This window comes from Dermacentor silvarum, chromosome 4, assembly GCF_013339745.2.
Source record: "Dermacentor silvarum isolate Dsil-2018 chromosome 4, BIME_Dsil_1.4, whole genome shotgun sequence".
NCBI lineage: Eukaryota > Metazoa > Arthropoda > Arachnida > Ixodida > Ixodidae > Dermacentor > Dermacentor silvarum.
This window is the reverse complement of record NC_051157.2, coordinates 167434924-167456108: the sequence shown is the minus strand read 5'-3', so window position 1 is coordinate 167456108 and position 21185 is coordinate 167434924. Positions and strand designations below refer to the sequence as shown.

The following is a 21185-nucleotide window of genomic DNA, read 5'->3' as shown; positions in this document are numbered from 1 at the left end:
TTGTGGACTGGCCATTGCAAAAAAGACTGTTCATGTATGCAACATTCAGTTGAAGCCGGTGAAACAGGGTCTCCAGATGCCGTGGTAGACATTGTGGTAGCCTTGATTAGAGTTATGTGTTAATGTTGAACAAAAACTTGCAATCGCCTGAAGTTGAAGACCTGCGCTGTTCACCGAGTACATATCGCTTCGCCATAGCTGAAGCCTCACTTTTAGTGAAAAACACTTTTATAAATTTTATGTGATCATGTCCTTTGCGGGCTAGCTAATCCGCTTTTTCATTACTTATTATACTGCAAGTATACCTAATTCAGCATTTGCACAATGTAAAACACATTACCAAAGTGGACAAAAATTAAGCAGTACAATAATAGGCATGCTCCCCGTCTCAGCCAAGGCAGCAAAGATGATAGACTTGAAACCATTTGATACTGTCAGCATCAAACATGCGTGTTCTATTTCAATCACTCTATATATGAAAAAAAAGTTCACACAGGATTCATATGATAAGCTCTACTCGCGTTATTTTACTGAGTTGGGCATTAGCTACACGTTGTCTATGTATTTATGCAGCAACAATCTAGCTAGCAGATGCACCGCCAGATTTTAGGAAAATTAAAAAATACAGACCATAACAAACAGCTGGCCAGTACCTGTACTTTGTTTGACAGCAAACAAAGATCATTAGGTGACTTAGCTTCACAGTGAGCTCAGTGATCGCTCGTGATGTGAAAAGGTTGATGTAGTAAGTGGTTTTTTTGTCTTTCCTAATTAGTAGCTGCTTTAACATGCACATGACAATGAAATGAAGGCTCATATGACGGAAAACAGGCCCGTACAAAAAGTAAGGAAACATTTATTGCCATTTTTTATTTTCATAACAAACCAACGAATAGTTCCTTTGGTTCATCTTTGTGAATAATGCGCGAGGTGTTCTGCATAAAACTGCAAGATTGCTGTGCTCTATTATCTATCTATTCACAATTCAAGTAGCGAAATGAATGGTACCCCTATGAGCACCGTGAAAAAGATCACTGAAATTTGCAGTCAGGAGGCCACAGTGACTCAGCCTCTGTACCAAACGTAAAATTGGTCCAGAAGAGAACAATACTGGTGAATTGGGTATGCATTCACGTGTACTATTCAAATCTGTACATCACAAGTAATCTTTGATTCCTTGCTGCATGGCTCACCATTGTACAGACTTTATTACAGCGCTGTGTGTAGTAAAATAACTTGACAGATCAAAGCTGTGGGTTTTCAGTACACTGAAAGCACCTTTGAATGTGGCTTAGGTAATATAATACTCCTACATATGGGTCAGCTTAGTATCAGTCGATTTCTTTACTAGTTGTTCACTGTTGCGCCTGAACTATACGGTGCCACCAGGCACTGCTGTATTCCTGCAGGCACGCCAGAACAGGTTGGCTATGCACAAACCTCCCTTTCCATCGCGCTTAAATTAAGGTGCAGCAGATTTGCTGGCAGAATGTGCTCATCAGCATAACTGCCTAGCATTAAAAAAAGCGTTTTAAATGTAAGGGTGGATGCTCAGCTTTGCTGGCGTGACATTTTACATTTATAGTACAAAACCACATCATTGAACCTGCAGGACACCACACAAATACTCGTGTTGTGACTTCTCAGTCATAATACAAGTAGTTTCCTGAGGTTTTCTCTGTGGTTTTTAGCTGTAAACATGTGAAGCAACGTGTAAATTCGAAACTTTATTAAGTAAACTGAGAGACCATGCAATGCACCATGGCACTGCACGAAAAGCAATATAACACTCAGGTGTACATAACTTAAAGTTTAAAAATTTAATATGTTTAAAGTAAACACCCAACATAGCACTTGTCTGCTCTTTACAAGCAAAAGAAGCGTAACGCCAGTACAAGCATTGCTGTTAGTCGAGATAAGCTCTCTATGAGCAGTGAACAGAAATTCCTAGCAATCATTTTAAACTCTAACCTTAAGTTAATTCATCAATTATCTGAGGGTAAAATGCCTTAAGTGAACGAACGGTTTAAAACTTCTGTCGCGCACAAATTGGCATAGTGTAGGACATGCATCATGAACTTGCTTAAACATCTTATCAGCTAACACCTTGACTACGGTGCTATTATCTATAATTCCGCAACAGCAATCACATTAACAATTCTAGACACTGTTCGCAATCTAGGCATCCGCCTCGAAACCGGTGCGTTCAGAACAAGTCCAATACAGAGCCTCTACGTATTGACCCTTACGCGGCGCTGCCGTTGGCGCTGCCATGTTTGATCACATGGTGACGAGTCCATTGCTTGCCACAGGTGCCTCAGTTGTCTCCGCGTTTACAATGCAAGCGCGTGGCGCCCGTGCGGCGCAGCAAACCTCCGTTTCGACACATATCGTAGACGTAGGCTTTGAGCACGACACGAAGGACATGCATGTGCTTTCAGAGCTCATTACACCTTGTCCAAACGGCGCGAGTAGCGTATACGGCGCTTGTACTAAAAGCGGGGCTACAAATGTATTCCACGCTGTCCAACCTTTCGGCATGCGAATTAAATCGGGCTTCTTTCTTTATTTGGCAAACATTTTGAAGCAGCGGCTTGTCATGTTTCTGACTCAGTGAAGTTCCTCGGTTCCTCCATGCGGCCATATCTTTTTTCAGCCTAGTCGCTCGTGGGTGTGCTCTGCTGCAATTGATTTGTTCTTGCTGCGCACAAAGCTTGGAATGTAAATGTTCTGTACTTTGCAGTAGCTTGTAGCAAAGACCTATTATCGCTAGTCTCTCGCCTACTCTGTGGACCGTCACGAAACGTTGAGCTTCAAACATTCGTGTCTTGTCGATGTAGTCGCCGTCACTCATGCTTCGGCACATTGATTCAAGTGTTTGCCCATTCATTTATTATTGATACGTTGGCGATAGGGTGGGCGTAAGTTTGCGTGCGAGTAGGCATGGATGTGTGTAGATAACGTGCGAAAAGCTTACTCTGCCAGTAAGTGGCGCTACTTCCTTTTGTAACGAGCGGTACTCCTTAAGTGCCAACGTTCCGGAGTTGGAGTCCTTTCTTTGGAGGTTAGCTATACACCTCTGGCGGATTAATTATATTTTTTGATCCTCGAGGAAAGCCGTGCATCGCGAAGGGCGGAAACACAGGCAGTCCTTATGTAGCAGCGGCGACACAGGTTGATTCCATTCCTTTATATGTGAATCACTATTTTTGCACCGAACTACCGCACACGTCTTCCATTTATCGTTACATATTTTGCAGCATGAATTGGGCACAGTGAATGAGCGAACACCCAGTTTGCATTTCCGACAGCTGATCGCACCGTAGCAGGGGTGCTATGCAGGATGTCCCGAGTTAGGCGAAACTCGGGATCTTCACGAGCTCTGGCGACGCCCCAAGATGAAAGAACTAATGGTAACAAGACAAAGTTTGCCCGTCGGCACACCTCCAGTTTCATTGGTTTATCTAGATTCGCTCTGAGTGGCCATCATCCCTTGGGCGTTGCCATATGGGCGGTCGACAAACTGGGGCTCACGTGATCATACGGTCGGTGCATGGTCGTGCATTCTTTCACTTGTTTGTCGTTCCACCGAGTGCATTAGAGGCACAAGCAAGTTATCAAATAAATGCATTTAGTACAATGATAGTCACATTACCGTAGGGTATAGGTGTTTTAAAGTTTACAAGTTGTACACTGAATGTGTATTAGACTAATGTGTAGTTTAATCGTTTCGCGTTATACCACGAGGGCACGCTCGCCCTCCTCTTTCTTCCTCTGGATTGGATTGGCGCGGCTCGCTACGTGCTTGCGCTAGCATTTTCGAGCACAGATTGGTGTGCGCTTTGTTTTCGCACTGGGCTTTGAACAGATCGCTCGTTGATCTTTCTCTTTCCTCCGGATTGAATTGGTGCGGCTCGCTACGTGCTTGCGGAGCTCCCATTTCCGAGCACAGATTGGTGTGCGCCTGATTAATTACACTGGGCTTTCAACAGATCGCTCGTTGCCCGCGCTAAAGTAAGGCTGCGAGACGAAGGGAGCGTCGGCTAGCGCAGAAGTGCTTTGCCGCGCGCTTACCGTGTAAGCACTCAGGAATGTCGGAAAACACTCATGCAAGGATGAAAAAAAAATTCTCCTTTATTTTCTTTTACATTGTGACGCACCTTCATACTGGCTAGCGCCGAGCGATGGCTTCTAACAACGGCAGGAAAGAGTCTTTATACTGGGTAGCCCCAGCAATCCGTGGCTTCTAACAAACGCAAGAAAGGGTCTTTGCAGCGCACGTGGCCGTTGAGTGCCACCACATTCATCCCAGGTGGGACTCCAGCATCAGTGCAGTTACTCTGTACCCACTGCTGACAAGGTGGCGCTTCACTTTTTGACAATAACTTTCTATTTTTTGCGTGTGAACGCCCGTGTTGGTTTCCACAAAGTGCACGCTGTGTTAAACTGTCTCCCAATGCAGATTGAGGTATAGCCCCGTTAACATCCACTAAATTTGGGATACAGTTGTATGCGGCCAATTCGTCACTATGAATAATGGTCCCCGGTTGAACATTGGCTGCAATAATGGCACCTAGAGTCGCCGCCTTTCGTTGGTCGAACTTGAAAAGTAGCAGCACCCCTCAGGTCGCGCAGACCATGCCGAAGACCCATGGACCACCATCTTTAACACCACCGTAATTTTGGCGGCTCGGCGGAACGTTGTCGCCCGTCATTAGGCGGCCTCTATTGCACTTTTGCTCACCGCGAAGAAGGCACTCGTCAATTTGCGCTGTCTTCCCAGGGCCACCGAGTGGAGCTCGCGCCAGCAGCTCGTCCCTCGCGACCTTACGGGGGTAGCTCCTCCAGTCGGCGATGGCGTGCTCCGATAGAGGAAACAAGTCTATGGTCTCTTTCAACATCTATATGTCTACGCTTTTGCTCACGCAGTATGTGAGCCAAATCATTTGCCGCCTGGAGAGGTGGTCGTTCGGACGGCTGAGGCGGTCCGTGTTGGCGCAGTAACTTCCTTCGCCTCTCTGCCCGTGCACTGCAGCGGTACCGTGTACCTGCGAAAGCTGATTTCAGCACCTGTTGCACCGGAAGGCAGCCCGGCGTCCATTCTGAATTTTCCAATATAATGTGACTACTTCACCTGCGCAGGTTGGTTGGTCCGGGTTGAACCCCAGGTGCTCGCACGTGCTCCAGTAGTCCGATGACGACGCCGGACCTGGCCTGGGGCTGGGGCGCGGTGGACGAGCTTGCTTGAAACAGGAGAGAGCCGAAGCGATCGCACGAACTATTCCTCCGCAGCCTAGTCACACCAGTCTGCGCTGGGAAAGCATCATTTGCCCGCCACCCTATCTCCGCAGACGACGGCCTTCGCCTAACTCGTCACACAGCCAGCGCACTCACGTTTTGGAAAGGCAAAAATGACGCTGAAACTCTACGTCGGACATGTAGGTGAACGGGTCCAGATGGTCATATTGACGCTTGCTGCCGCTGGATGCGATTACACAGGCTGCTGTTGCCGCCACCATGTTCCCGAGTTTAACTCGAGGGGGGTTTCGCGATGTACGAGTTTGGCCCGAGTTCGCGTGTCAATCAAAACCATACGTCACGCCCCGCGCGAGGCATGTAACTCTTGTGCGTGCGCCCGCCACGGTTGGGCCACGCCCAACTTATTTTCCGGCAACAGCGACGTGGTGCGGAACTGAGAGGCATCAACAATCTTGACCGCCGACGGAAAATACGCACAGCACACTGTCATCGGTGATGTACTGAGAACCACTATCAAAAACAAAGCGGCGACTTTCGCTGGCTTATGCATATATTGTCACGCGCTAAGGCAAGATCAATCAACAGTACTAGCAGCCAGACCCGAAGAATGCCAGACACGAAAAGACGGTTCTCCAGCTGGCGCGGGATCTTCGACTTCGTCGTCTTCTTCGCCGTTCTTGCTGGGCACGCAATGCTGATCGTTTGCTGGCTCAAAACACCAGGTGGCATTATTCCCCCTCCCAATGAAGCATCGACTCGATGCTCAACCACAAGACGTACACGGAAAGTACATAAATTAGGTAAGACACACACAAAAAAAATGGAAACGCGCTAGCCCACATACGGACATGAACACGAGGCGAAAAATGCGTTCTGTGGTCGGGAACAAAAAAACAATCGCTTCGCAGTTTTTCGGAGGACGTCGCGACTACAGCAAAAAAAGAAAAAAAGTTTGTTCACCACTACACTGTATGAACATCACCGTGTGAAATACGGCTTGAGGCGGACGACATGTACAATCTCTGGGCGTGGTAATCGGCGCTTGGGTGATGACAGGTCTCCGTCTGGAATCACTTCATAGTTCACGTCACTGACACGCCTTAATACTCTGTACGGTCCGAAGTACTTGCTCAGGAGTTTCTCGCTGAGGCCTCGCCGTCTAATGGGGGTCCAAACCCAAACTTGGTCACCGGGCTCATAGGTAAGTTGTCGATGGTGGAGATTGTACCTTATTGCATCTGTACACTGCTGCTGTCTTATGTGCACACGGGCCAGTTGACGTGCTTCCTCGGCGCGCTGAATGTACTCCTCGACGTCAGGGGCTAACTGGTCGGGCTGATCGATGTCGTCATACGGAATCATGGCGTCGAGCATAGTTTGAACATCTCGACCATAAACGAGGCGAAACGGCGTGAATCGTGTAGTTTCCTGCGTGGAAGTGTTGTACGCAAACGTTACGTACGGCAGGATTTCGTCCCACGTTTTGTGCTGCACATCCACGTACATAGAGATCATGTCTGCCAGTGTTCTGTTTAGTCTTTCTGTCAAGCCGTTAGTCTGAGGGTGGTATGCGGTGGCCTTTCGATGACTCGTGTAACTCAACTTAAAGATGTCGTCCAGAAGCTTCGCCGTAAACGCCGTCCCTCGGTCAGTGATGATGAATGACGGTGCGCCATGCCGAAGCACAATGTGATGCATAAAAAACTGCGCAACCTCAGATGCTATCCCGCGTGGTAGTGCCTTCGTCTCAGCGTAACGCGTCAAGTAATCGGTTGCTACAATGATCCTCTTATTGCCGGAGGAAGACAAGGGAAATGGGCCAAGAAGGTCCATTCCAACTTGATCAAACGGCGTACGCGGGGGGTCGATGGGTTGTAGAAGGCCTGCAGGCTTGAAGGGTGGTGACTTGCGGCGCTGGCATTCACGACATCCTTTCACGTAGCGTTTGACGCAAGCAGTCAGTCTAGGCCAGTAGTACAGTTGTCGTACCCTGTCCAGAGTCCTTGAGTAGCCCAAGTGACCAGATGTCGGCTCGTCGTGGCAGGCTAATAGGATGTCGTCGCGAAGGTCTTGAGGCACTACTAGAAGATGTGGTTTGTCGCCGGCACCTGTGTTTCTTTTGTATAAGATGCCCTCTCGTAGGCAAAATGACGACAACCGTCGCGAAATAGGGCGAGGAATGGACGCGATGTCGCCTTCTAAGTGATCGATGATGGGCCTTAACTCAGCGTCCGATCGCTGTTTAGCGAGCAGATCCGGACGGCTGAGGGCTCCCAGGAAGGCGTTGTCATCTTCCTCGTCAGGATTCTGGGATTCAACAGGTGCTCGTGATAGCGTGTCAGCATCTTCATGTTTTCTGCCAGACTTGTATACGATGGTGATGTTAAATTCCTGGAGTCGCAGACTCCAACGTGCCAATCGTCCAGAAGGGTCTCGGAGGTTGGCCAACCAGCACAAAGCGTGATGATCGGTCACAACTTTAAATGGCCGCCCGTAGAGATACGGCCTAAACTTTGTAGTAGCCCAAATGACCGCGAGGCACTCCTTCTCTGTGGTGGAATAATTGGACTCGGCGCGTGACAGAGTGCGGCTCGCGTAAGCTATAACTCGTTCAGTCCCGTCTTGCCTTTGCACCAGGATAGCTCCGAGACCAATATTGCTGGCGTCAGTGCGTACTTCTGTGTCAGCGTCCTCATCGAAATGACCGAGCACGGGAGGAGAAGACAATCGACGTTGTAGCTCGGCAAAGGCGGTCTGTTGTTCATCAGTCCAGAGGAATGGCGAGTCATCACGCGTAAGGCGAAATAGCGGCTCTGCAATCTTCGAAAAATTTTCAATGAAGCGTCGATAATATGCGCACAAGCCCAAAAATCGTCTGACACTTTTCTTGTCGGTTGGAGCTGGAAAAGCAGCTACGGCAGCAGTCTTCTCGGGATCGGGCCGAACACCTGCTGCGCTCACGACGTGACCGAGAAACTTCAGTTCCTCGTAACCGAAATGGCATTTCTCTGGCTTGAGGGTAAGGTCAGCCGATCGAATGGCTTCGAGTACGTTCCGAAGGCGTCGAAGGTGCTCGTCAAAAGATTCCGAAAAGACAACGACATCATCGAGATAGACGAGGCAGCTTTTCCATTTGAGGTCAGCGAGAACGGTATCCATCATTCGCTGGAATGTGGCTGGAGCGGAACAGAGGCCGAAAGGAAGTACTCTAGAGAGAGAGAGAGAAAAAGGTAAAGGAAAGACAGGGAGGTTAACCAGAGGTTATCTCCGGTTGGCTACCCTGTACCGGGGGAGGGGTAAAGGGATGCGAAAGGAGAGAGAGAGAAAAATAAGTGAAAATAAAGAATAAACAAAAAGGAAGGAAACAACAAAATCACACACGCACACAAAACAGAACTGTTTCTGTGGGCACTGTCATGAAGTCCGCGAAGGCGTTCGCGTGTTGCATTGTCTGAACGTTCCGTCCTAAGTAACACAATGCAGAGTCACAATTTGTCATTGAGTCCGGTGTCTTTCAAGTAACGCAGCAGTGCCTTCAGGGCGGCTCGCGCCGTTGTTTGTGTAGGCCAGTTTCCAAGGATGTTCTTTTCTGTTATTGGTCGTTTGCCCAGTTGATCTATTGTCGCTGAGAGAGCTGCTCTCTGCGGGTTGAAACGAGGGCACTCACAAAGAAGGTGTGCGATTGTTTCGTTACACCCGCAGGATTCACAAAGTGGGCTATTGGCCATTCCGATACGAAAGGAGTACGCATTTGAAAATGCTACTCCAAGCCATAGACGGATTAGAAGTGTGCAGTCCCGTCGTGGAAGGTCGAATGGAATACGAAGCTGTAAATTAGGGTCCAGGGCATGAAGGCGTGCACTTGTGAAATCGGAGGAATTCCATTGCATCAATGTTAGTTCACGCGCAAGCGCGGAAAGTTTTTTCGCTGCGTCGGCTCTCGAAAGAGGAATGGCAACGCAGTTGACAGCGTCATGAGCAGATCGGGCCGCTGCGTCCGCTCGATCATTGCCATGTATGCCACAGTGACTAGGCAACCACTGATATATTATATTGTGCCCTTCATCAATTATGCGATGGTGTACTTGTCTTATCTCTGCGACGAGCTGCTCATGTGATCCATGGCGCAGTACTGAGAGTAAACTCTGTAGGGCTGCCTTGGAGTCACAGAAGATTGACCATGGATGGGGTGGTTCCTCCAGAATGAAATGAAGAGCCGCACGGAGGGCTACCAGTTCAGCAGCTGTTGTTGATGAGACATGTGACGTCTTTAGCTGCATCTTGACGGATCTTGCTGGAATCACCACTGCGGCAGCTGAACTTGTAGGTGTGACTGAGCCATCGACATAAACATGTACGCGGGCACTGTGAACCTCATGTAAAAGTCCTAACGTGGCCTGTTTCAGGGCAGATGACGGCATGTGAGCTTTCTTTGTGATTCCTGGGATGGTGAGGCGTATGTCAGGTTTGTGCAGGCACCATAACGGTGAGGATGGTCTTGCTGCAGGCATGTAGTTCGATGGCAACGAGGTATGATTGGCTGCAATTATACGACTGAAAGTTGTGTGTGGCCTTTCTGTAAGTAAAGATGCAAGATGGTGGGAAGGTAGTCGGGCAACGTGCCGAATATGCGCCCTGAGGGCGTCGGTGGCTAAGTACGTTGTTATTGGGTGGTCTCGCGCAAAGACAATCGTTGCCGCCGTAGACGCACACTTCGGGAGACCGAGACACGTCCTTAGGGCTTGAGCTTGTAGTCCCTGGAGTACACGCAGGTTTGTTTTGCAGGTGTTGCCTAGCACCGGGAGGCTGTATCTTGCGAAACCGAGGAATAAGGCACAATAAAGCTGCAGCATTGACCGCACCGATGTGCCCCATGATTTTCCACCGAGGAATTTAAGGAGGTGTGTTATGGTCGTTAACCTCTTCTTTAGGTATGAAACGTGCGGGCTCCATGAAAGGTCGCGGTCGATAATTACCCCTAAAAAGCGGTGTTTCCGTGCGTTTGCAATTGTTTGCCCATTGACACTTACAGAGTAAGGCCTCATTGCCTTCCGAGTGAATGTAACAAGGCAGCATTTCTCTGAAGACAGCTCCAAGTTCTGTTTTCGTAAGTACAGTGATGTTAACGTAGCTGCCTTTTGTAGCCTTGCTCGTACCTGCAGTCGTGTTACAGCAGACGCCCAGATGCAGATATCGTCAGCATAGATTGATATTCCAACGGTGTTGGGCAAGCATCTGACTAGGCCAACGAGCACTAAGTTGAATAGTGTCGGGCTCAACACCCCACCTTGTGGTACTCCACGGAATGTTTGGTAGTGAGTCGTGGCGCCATCCTCGGTCATCACGAAGAAATGTCTGTCGGTCAGATAGCTGCATAGCCACTGAAAAGTGCGGCCACCAATTCCGGCTGCAATCAGAGCCTCTATAATGGCATAATGTGCTACGTTATCGTAGGCGCCTTTTATGTCAAGGAACAATGCCGCAGTGAGTCGTTTCAGACGTTTTTGATGTTGAACAAATGTGACCAAATCGATGACATTGTCTCTAAATTCGTAAAGGCCGTCCGGAGTCACAAAGGCAGTTTTCTCGCGGTCCCGCTCATCTATTTCAATTTGCCAGTAGCCACTTTTCAGATCGATAGAGGAGAAATACTTCGCGCGCCTCAGCCTGTCCAGAGAATCGTCGACACGAGGCAACGGGTATACGTCTTTCTTTGTGACGTTGTTTAGCTTCCGGTAGTCAACACAAAACCGATGCGTGCCATCTTTCTTTTTAACAAGCACGACAGGCGACGACCAGGGACTGCATGAAGGCTGTATTACGCCGTCTTGAAGCATTTCCTTCACCTGCGTTTGAATGGCATGTCGTTCGGTCGGGGAAACACGATAAGGCTGCTGCCGTATGGGGTGCGCGTCGTCATAGGTGATGATACGGTGTTTAGTAATCGACGTTTGACGTATCTTCGACGACCGTGCAAAGCAAGAGTGGAATTCGAGCAACAGGTCACGCAGGGGTTGTTTGTTGTCTTCAGAAAGCGTTGCACTAATGTCGACGTTGCTTAGAGGTGCTTTAGTAGTGCCGATTGCCTGGGAAGCAAAACATTCAGTGACGTCGGCGATCGGGTCGGCGTAGGCGATGACAGTACCAGGGAAAAGGTGGCGGTGTTCGTAGCTGAAGTTCGTGACAAGAACGTCACAGTGACCATCATGGAGATCAATAAGGCTTCTTGCTACGCAAACACCTTGAGAAAGCAGGAGAGAGTGATTGCTTTCTGCGACCGCTTCACCGTGTAAGAGTCTGTCACATGCCACTTGAACCACGATACTTGCACGCGGTGGTAGCGTGACAGCGTCGTCGATGACACGAAGAGGTGCTCGAGCGTGGATGGTGTTGGTCGTCGCAGCGGCGCTCTTTGTCGAGAAAGTGACGAGGCGTTGTCGAATGTCGATGATAGCTCCGTGCTCCCTGAGAAAGTCCATGCCGGTGATTAGGTCACGAGAACACTGAGGGAGAATGCTCAAGCTGGCAACAAACGTAGAGCCGCGAATCTGTATTCGTGCCGTGCACATGCCGAGTGGTGTGACGATGTGCCCGCCAGCTGTACGAACTGGCGTTTGATTCCAAGGCGTCGTCACTTTCTTCAGAAGGGTGGCCAGTTTTTCGCTGATTATCGAATAATCTGCTCCAGTGTCCACTAAAGCAGTCACGTCACGACCGTCGAGCAATACAGGAATGTCCAAGGAAATTCGTCGTCTGTAATCAGCAGGTACTGTCGTCGTCGATGTATCGTCGGGTCGCGTACGGGTCAGCAGGGGTCCTTGAGTACGTCCAGACAGAGCGGCCTCGCCCCCGAAGGCCGCTGTGGTTAGTTTTCCCGGCGCGGACTGGGCGACCGACCCTGCACCACGCTCGAATACGTACGGCGAGTCGGAGAAAATCGCCGCGGCGAAGGGGAGCGTGACTGGTGTCGAGCTGATGAGGATCCGCGCTGCTGGGCAACGTATTCTTCAATCGCAGGAGGACGCTGGCCGAACCTAGGTCGCGGCGAGTTTGCCGAGAATCCGCGTAATCCGAGCTCTCGATAAGAGCACTGTCGGTAGACATGCCCAGCTTCACCACAGTGAAAGCAAAGCGGACGGCGATCAGGTGCCCGCCACACGTCTGATTTCCTTGGGGCCTGTCGGTGGTCGTGGTAATAAGAGGTCGCTTGGTCGGACTGTAGTATGGCCGGAGACGCGGTCCGAAGCGGGAAGGAAGGTGGGGCAGGTTGCCGCAAAGCTTGCGAATATGACATACGGGTGCTGTCAGTTCTTAGCGGTTGAGCGTCTGTGCTGAAGGGTGGTTCTCTTAACGCATGATGCACTTCGTCACGGACAACGCTGGACAAAGAGCTGAGCGTCGGCTGTGAGGGTACCGACAGTTTCTGCAGTTCTTCGCAGATAACGGACCGGATGAGCTCTCGAAAGAAATCGACGTGGCCCCCGAGAGCTCCGAAGAAGTCCGTAGGTGAGGCAGCGTTCACTTGGCGTTCGTATGATGGTGCCCGCTGCCGAAGAGTCTGTTCCATGGTGACGGCCTCGGAAAGAAATTCTGACACAGTCTTTGGAGGACTGCGCACGAGACCGCCGAACAGCTGCTCTTTCACTCCGCGCATCAGGTACCGCACCTTCTTTTCTTCCGACATGCTGGGGTCGGCTCGTCGAAAGAGACGTGTCATGTCCTCGACGTACATTGCGACACCTTCATTCGGCATTTGTATACGGGACTGGAGATCACGCTCAGCTCGTTCTCGGCGATCAGGGCTCGCATACGTCTCAAAAAGACGGCGTTTGAATTCTTCCCAAGAAGTTAGGGCATCTGCACGGTTCTCATACCAAACACGTGCGCCATCGTTAAGGCTGAAATATACGTTTTTCAGTTTGTCTGCATCGTTCCACTTGTTGTACGAGGCAACACGTTCATAGTGCACCAGCCAATCTTCAACATCCTCATGCATGGCACCGTGGAAAGGATTCGGCGTTCGCGGACTAAGTAGCGTGCAATGAATCGGCGTAGTGCCTTCCATACCGGTTGGGGTGGTCGGAGCTGCCATTGTCTCTGGGAGGAGTCCAAACTCAGGGGCTTGTCCACGGATCCTTCTGCTGGCGCGGTGTACAGGCGTAACCACCGGTACAGGACTGGAGCTCCTGCTGCTCGGAGGGGTTTGGTGCATAGATTAGATTACCCCGCACCTCCACCAGTTTGTCACGCGCTAAGGCAAGATCAATCAACAGTACTAGCAGCCAGACCCGAAGAATGCCAGACACGAAAAGACGGTTCTCCAGCTGGCGCGGGATCTTCGACTTCGTCGTCTTCTTCGCCGTTCTTGCTGGGCACGCAATGCTGATCGTTTGCTGGCTCAAAACACCAGGTGGCAATGTCTTCTTAGGCTGTGATGGCCCCACAACATGGTTCATTGTCTGCATTGTAGCGACGTAGCGCACAGCAAATAATTATCGGCAAGTCACTGTAGCTGCTTGCAAGGCGTCGATGAGCCGTGGTGGATGACGATGCTGAGCAGTGCGTAGTTTTCCAACGTCAAGGTATCGCAGCTGTAGTCTGAGATGGCTGCTCTGTCATCGGTGATGTATCGGATCCGCAGTGTCGCAAACACGGTCAGCGCCGAGAAACGCTCGCTTTTTTAAACCCAGTGCGTTGGCATTTCTCCATCACAAGCACGGCATACTAAATAGTTGCAACCCCTTCCTGCGTTAGAAGTTTAATTTCCTAACTGCACACAGGAGCCATAACTCGCCAAAATGCGATTGCTGCGCTGTCGTTACCGTATCCATCTGCGATCGCTGTTAGCTCAACAGCTGAGGCAATCGGCAAGCACATTGGAGAGAACCACTCAAACTCTGCGTATACATGCGAATGGAGGCACCTTCACTGGGCAAGCGATGACAAGCGGTGAATTGTGTCACTGGGCAGGGCGCTCTTCTTTGCAATGCATCGCGGAGGCTTCCCGCACGCAGATAAACGGGCGCATTTTCACTGTGCTGCGTCACTACGGACCCTAGAATACCGCACAGCCATTTTGCAGTGACAGCCGTTGCTCCTGTCGTTTCAGTTGGTAAAGCGGCGGCCTTAATAGCCGCCTCAGTGAAGCACCTGCGGTGAACAACAATGCCGTAGCGCTGCGTTGCCATTCCCCTAATAGTCAGGGAATGGAACGATGATTGTCATGACTGACTTTAACAAGTATTAGAGTGCCTCGATGCGCGCGGCCCGGCATCAAGGCACCCTATAAAGGATAGCACTGCAGCGCCCCTGGCGACTGCTCACCGTATGAACTCCCTCGTGCGTGCGACCCTCTACAATGTATCCGCTTGTAAGCTTTCGCATCACTGTCGCCACTCGCGACAAAAAAGTGCAAAGTTTAATAATTCGCTCGATCTCTGTTTGTCATCAAACATTTCTAGCATTCCAAAGGAAAAACAGATACTTCAAGAAATAAAGTGTTTCTTATTTTATTTGTTGTATTTTAACGTAATCGATTGAGGGAAAGTGTAGGCGCAACAATGCACCGCATGTGCCCTGTTCGCATTCGATGGAGGATAGAAAGATAATGCTCGAAAGAGGAGGCACGCCCTCTACGCGCCCTAGAAAGGCGTGGCAAGTGCCTCACGGCAAGTGTGCACATAGGCAGCGGTACAGTCATGGTATTGCTAAATGGTGATAATACGTTGATAACAATACGCGGCGCGGCGCTGGCGCGTTTTGCTGTGCAGTCTTGTGTGCTTGAAGCACGGAATCACTGTGCCGCGCAGGGTGCGCTCATGTTGTCATACGCGGCTTTATCTCGACATTTCTTTTTGCCTGCTGTTCTTCCACGTTCCTTGCTATCTCCGTTCACTGACTGCCATCGAGAAAACTCGGGTGAAACTCGTGCGAACGAGAAACTCGGCGCATCCTGCATAGCACCCCAGGACAGAAGCAGTAATGGTTTCGTATTCGTGCGCATTCGCTGAGGCCACGTATGGGGCATCACCGCGCCATACGTGCCATCACTGCGCGAAAGCTCTATCTTTCATTATCAAAAGACGGGCACTACATGAGGATATGCTCGATTGCGTCGGCGTAATCACAAAAGTTGCACGAGGCATTGTCCATCATGCCTACGCAGAAACACTAGGCGTTCGTAAAAGCGCGGCGCCCAGTCACAAATGGCAAAAAGTATGTTGTTTCGCATCGACATAGACCAGGCGGTAGTCCAAAGTGCAATAGCGAGTCAAGAGAGTGCAGTCGCAAGCTGGCATTTACTGCAGAATTCTAATGCATTGAAATTTTAGTGCCTCGCGACGAGAGGCGCAGTTGCCATGCTGGCTGCATCACGATCTGAAAATTATTCATTGGCTTTCAAGGGAAACTTAAGATAAATATAATAATAAATCACAGGTGAACTCCACGTAAGAATTTTAGCGCGGTCTATTATAATTCTTTGCGAGTGTGGCGGTATAGAGGGAGACAAGAATGTGCTCATAAAATTCAATAGCGCTGCACACCAACGTTTTACCGATATCAAAAGCTGGCCTATGCAACAAGTATAAATGCTCGGACAGTGGCGTAATACGGGGCAAATGTTGGTGTTTTATTTCGTTATTTCTTGGGGTGAGGATTGGGGGTTTGTGGAACTTGATTTCAATGAAAGCCAAAAGCGAAACCTTTTTTCTTTTTTTTTTACTTGAGCATCGTATGCGTCAGATAAGTAAGTGAAACTGAGCAAACCACCTCAACGCTTAAGGAGCAGCCGCACTCGTGGTAGCTTAGTGGCTATGGCGTTGTTACACGAGGTCACGAGTTCATCCCTGGCCGCGGTAGCCGCATTTCGATGTGGGAGAAAGACAAAAACGCTGGTGTGCTTTAGGCACAAGTCAAACAACCTCAGGTGGTCAAAATTAATCTGGAGTCTGCAACTATACGGCCAGCCTCGCAACCAGATCGTAGTTTCGGCACGTCAAATCTCAGAAATAAATTTTTCATGAGGGGAAGTGCTATGGCCTAAAATAGAAGTGCCCGAATGGCCGGAAAGAGCCATGGCTTTCACGAAGTCAAGATTGCGCTCAGGTTCACAGCACGTTTGCTTGTGCTGTGTATACTTGCAGTTTAGTGATGTCATCAGCCTCACACGTGCTGAGATGCTGGCGGCCATGGAACGCTACGCCGTGGGTTTCCGGCAGCATGGCGTGCTTTCGGGAGACCGTATCTGCATTCACCTGGACAATAGCGTGGAAAATCTGTTAGCTATGCATGGCTGTGTCCTAGCGGGAGCTACCATTGTCTTGGCCAAGACGTCGCTCACCGAAGGTAAGTAGCGAAATTATTCGGCATAAAGTTTCAGTGTATGGCTTTCACTAGAGCGTTGCTTCTAAAAAGACCTTCATGAGAAGGGTCTGAAAGTGTTTTTGGAAATTGAATTGGTGATGGGCACAGAGAGGAGCGCTTGTACGAAAATTAAATACTGTGATAAATTGCCAGTATTGCCCGAACGGCGAAACGTGAAAAGCGACAGCAAAGCTTAGTGTAGCGCACTAGATCCTTACTCGGTGTTCTAACAATACCCGCAAACGAAATGTTGGCGCGACGCAACACACGAGACAGCTGCTGCAGTGCAGCATAAACACCACGTACAGAGATACCAGGCATCTCAAAACGTTGTCGCGATGTGGAATGCCGGCAGCGGCGTTACAAGCGTCGCACCTCGATGACACACGAGATGGGACAACCGGAAGGCCGTTTATCAGAGCCCAATGATAAGAATTTGGCTTGGTATGCATATAGCTCATCGAGAAAGTTAATGTGTGCGCGCACAACACGCACAACGTACATGTAGTAGTAGCCATGGCGTTGCGCTACTAAGAACGAGGGCGCGGAATCGAATCCCGGCTACGGCGGCCGCATTTCGATAGGGATGAAATGAAAAAAAACGCCCTTGTACCATGCATTGTGGGCACGTCAATGAATCCCAGCTGGTCAGAATTATTCCGGCGTCCCTCACTACGGCGTTCCTCATAATCAAATTGTGGTTTTGGCACGTAAAACCCAGGACATCATTTTAATCTTCTGTATAAGCGGTGTGTTCTCAGTTCAGGCTAAACCACCCCATATAAGCGTATTTCCAAGCGGTAGCGAGCGTGACAAAACGTGGTCATGGCTGCATGCCGCAAATGAGGAAACGCAAGCTTATATGGAACCCTACCAAATTGGCACCAAAACCCCGCCGCCAAACCGGTGTGGTAGTGTAACGAAGCTAAAGCGGCAAGGAGCGGAGAGGGATATGCTATCTACGCTAATGTGTGAGGTCTCAAAAGAGAGAGAGAGAGAGAAAAGAAAATGCAGCAGATCCAACGTGCCCTATTGGAATCTACCACATACAGCGAATTTTTCCGTAAATGCATAAGGAGTGCTGGAACACGTGTTTGTGTTTATTCAATGAAAGTGCAAAGTGAACCGAATGCTTTCATCAGGTATTTTGTGGAAGAAATTCAATGCCTTTAAACGAACCACATATGTGTACTAAAACGATTAATCACATGTGTTTGTAGTGGCCACGTTGGTGTTTTAGATCTGAAGTAGGAGCAAAACTTTCTGCGCCATTTGTTTGGGGTGCCCGACATCCCCTCGGAGGCGCACACGCGACTGTCCACGCGGTTGCAAGGAGGCGCAATGCATGAGCAACGTGAGGCCATCTCCTCCGGTGCCCTCTCTCCTATATCATCGCTGCCTCTTGCCCTCTCCACTAGCGACCAACGACTCGCATGCGCAGGCCTGCTTCCCCGCTCTACCTTCCGCTGCTGCAGGCGAAATATATGTGAGCCGCCGTCCCGCAGCCGAGTGTAAGCTATGCGGCGAGAACGCACAAGCAGCAGCAGCAGCGGCAGGCGACAGCCAGGGTCAGCAAGACAGTCGCAGGGGGGTTCGCAAAGAAATCTTCGCTTTAAAGAGCGAAAGACGAAAGGAGAGGTAGAATAGATTAATAAAAAAAAAGCTGTCGCCTGTGTACGTTGCTTTGAGCGATCATGGGATGGCAGAGAACAGGAAGAGAAGAATTTACTGGCTGGGGGGAGGACCAAAAACATGGTGTGTGCTGCCGGAAGAGCCGATTCTTTTACGGGAAATTACCGTCATTTCTATCTACCGGCAACATTATGTGATTTTATTCGCGTGGTAGATGAATCTGGCCACGTCGATGAACGCTCTTAGTGTTCTTCACTTCAAACGATATTAACGGAAATCGCAACAAGTCAGCGCAACTTTGACAACTAGTTACAGTGCGACGACCCCACTAGGTCGATCAGCGGCGGCGGGCCGGTATCAGGCGGGCGCAGCTGTTCGCTCTGCACAGCTGTGAGCCAGTGTCTATACGCCAAGTCGATATTTATTAAGCTCAGCGTATCCGAAGCACACGCCTAGTTTCCGGCATTGCATTACTGTGAGCCAGCAGGTAACGAATCTCGACGATTTAAATATTTGTGCATCCAATAATGCGGACACGCGCACCGAAGTTTTAGCGTGTGAATTATCTATAGTTACAGGCTTTTAGTTCCGTTTCCTCTTTTCTCCAATAGCATTATTGGTCGTGACTTTTCTTTCTTACGTAGCCAGGTGACCTAATCGTGGGAATTTCAGCCGCGAACTTTTTCTTTGTGCTTGCATTTTGTTGCGCCGGCAGTAAGCCCATGTAGCGTTATAACCATGAAATCTTCAATTTCTTTTATTGCCGCCGTTTACTTTGAGAAAAGAATTCATTGCATTTAGTACTCGAAGTTTGTCGAAGGACAGCAATGTTTTGAACTATTTGTTTGTGTGTTACCCACATTCCTCTCAAAAGTCCGGGCATTTGCGTAGCCTTCCCCCTTCCTTGATAGTGCGTCGAGTTGACTAGAATTTAAAGCCAACATTGGCCCATAGCATGCGTTGACGCGCAAATAATCATTTAACTCCGACGACGCAGTGGCTCCGAGGTGTCCGTTTGCGCTAGAAGCAGAATTTGCCCACAGCATGTCTTGTAGATGAGCAGTGCACTCGTTACTTGTAGAAAAGGCAAAGTTCTGTGCTACTGGCAAACTTTCAATAGTGCAGTATCTCATCTAACAGCGTAACAGATTCAAGCTTATTTGCTGGCTGAGAAATCAGTGGTTTTCAATACTTTTCTAGTCTCCTAGCGCAGTCTAAAAGGAGTGTTGCACAGATAAAAAAAACTACGAGAAAATTTGGGGCAGCTTTACACTAGTGGTACGAAGACTGGGCAAACAGCGAAGCTGGCGACCCCACCTAGCTTTATCTCGGTTTGGCCAAGTTTTTGCGAGCTTATGCTTCGAGATTAGGCCACGTTTTGTGCAAGATCACTCGGGAATCGACAGGTCAAGGAGCAACGAACACTCTGTCATTAAAGTATCGGGAGGCTTCTGGACGCTCAAACGTTTTTGCTCGGTTTCGCGGACTCGTAACTCCGGATCTTCTGCGAATCGCCGACGTTTCGCCGCCCCTTCGGCGGCACAATACTTGGGATCGGACCGAAGTCGCCTCACTCGCTCTCGAGTAGCGGCGCGGCGGCTTTCGCGCGCGCTTCTTTGGGAGTGACGTTCTTCTCCGGCCGCCCCATGTTCGCGGCGATGTGCTCCGCGCGGCTTTTGTGTCGCCGTGACGGCGACGCAGAACTATATGTCCCGTGGGTCGGCGCAGTGACGTCACTGCTTAGCTCCACCTCGACGCAGCCACGGCAACCACTCCGCACGGCGCGGTGGCGCCATGGCTCGGCAAAGCTAAGGCGAAGCGATGCGGTGCGCGCGATGACATCACGGCTCACGCAGCTGTGGCGAGGCTCTGCGCGGTCGGCGCAGCTGGGGCTAAGCGTTGCTAGGAGACGCATGGTGACGTCATCGCCAGGCGGAGGTGAGCGTGACATGCTGCTGAGGGCTCGCGCTGCCGGCGTGGTTGCCTACAACGACGGCGGCCTCGACACCGGCTCTTCCGAGCGCGAAAGCAGGGAGGACTCCAGCAATGCGACGTCGGGCGGCGAAGGTGGTCACCATCTGGACGTGCCATCGCGACTCTCAAGCTGCTAGCAAATTCAAGTGCAAATTTAGCGAGCCAGCAACACCAGCGCAGTGCTACGCGATAACGGAACTACTGAAACTTGAAAACGCGCGCGGCGCAGGGTCGAGCGAAAACGAAACCTTTTGACCGCCCGCGTCGTTATCAAGTGTAACGCCAATAAGGTATATTTTCTAATAATCTAATAGAAGCAGACAAGTAGCATTTTCTTGCGTCTTATAATCCCACGAAATAATCTTTTTAATACGAGTGGTTGAGTACTAGTGACCATTTTTTTGAGGAGTGCCTTCGTCATCGGGTAAGTACTGGAATGTCCCTGGGGGGTCTTTTATCGTGTCCTGCATTTAACTGCATTTCTCGATTACTAAAGCTCTGTTCGCGATTATATTGACCCCTTAGACGTTCTAGAGCATTGTTATATCACTTGAGCTAGACTTGACTTTAGTGTCCCTTTAAACAGCTTCGCTAGTTCACAGGGGTATGTGCCATTGCGATTGGCTCCTTTCTGCACTACCACCAGGATCGGCCACATTTCGGCGTTACACCTGACGGCAAACGCCCAGGTTAAACAGATTCGCTGTTAAAAAAGAAACAATATAACAAGAAGATGGATATAAAGCTTTTCTGATAATCTGCAACGTTGATTTTCAGACATGTGTTGCCAACGAGCACCAAAATAGGCCTAAAGAACATCTTTCGTAACAGCTTATAATTCTCCAATGATAAATTTCTACAAATTCTTCTCACGGTGAAATGATTTTTTTTTCATAACGGAATAACGCTTGAGACGGCAACACTAATAGCAACGCTGCCAAATACAGCAAAACCAC

General features: G+C 49.7%; 1 protein-coding gene across 1 annotated transcript in view; it reads left to right on the top strand.

Annotated features, from left to right (window-relative positions):
- Positions 1-21185, top strand: part of LOC119449029 (uncharacterized) — a 198601-nt gene that overhangs the window by 16532 nt on the left and 160884 nt on the right. Inside the window, exon 2 of the mRNA XM_049666616.1 lies at positions 16404-16605. Within this exon, the coding sequence (XP_049522573.1) occupies positions 16404-16605 (202 nt within the window). The remainder of the gene's footprint in view (positions 1-16403; positions 16606-21185) is intronic.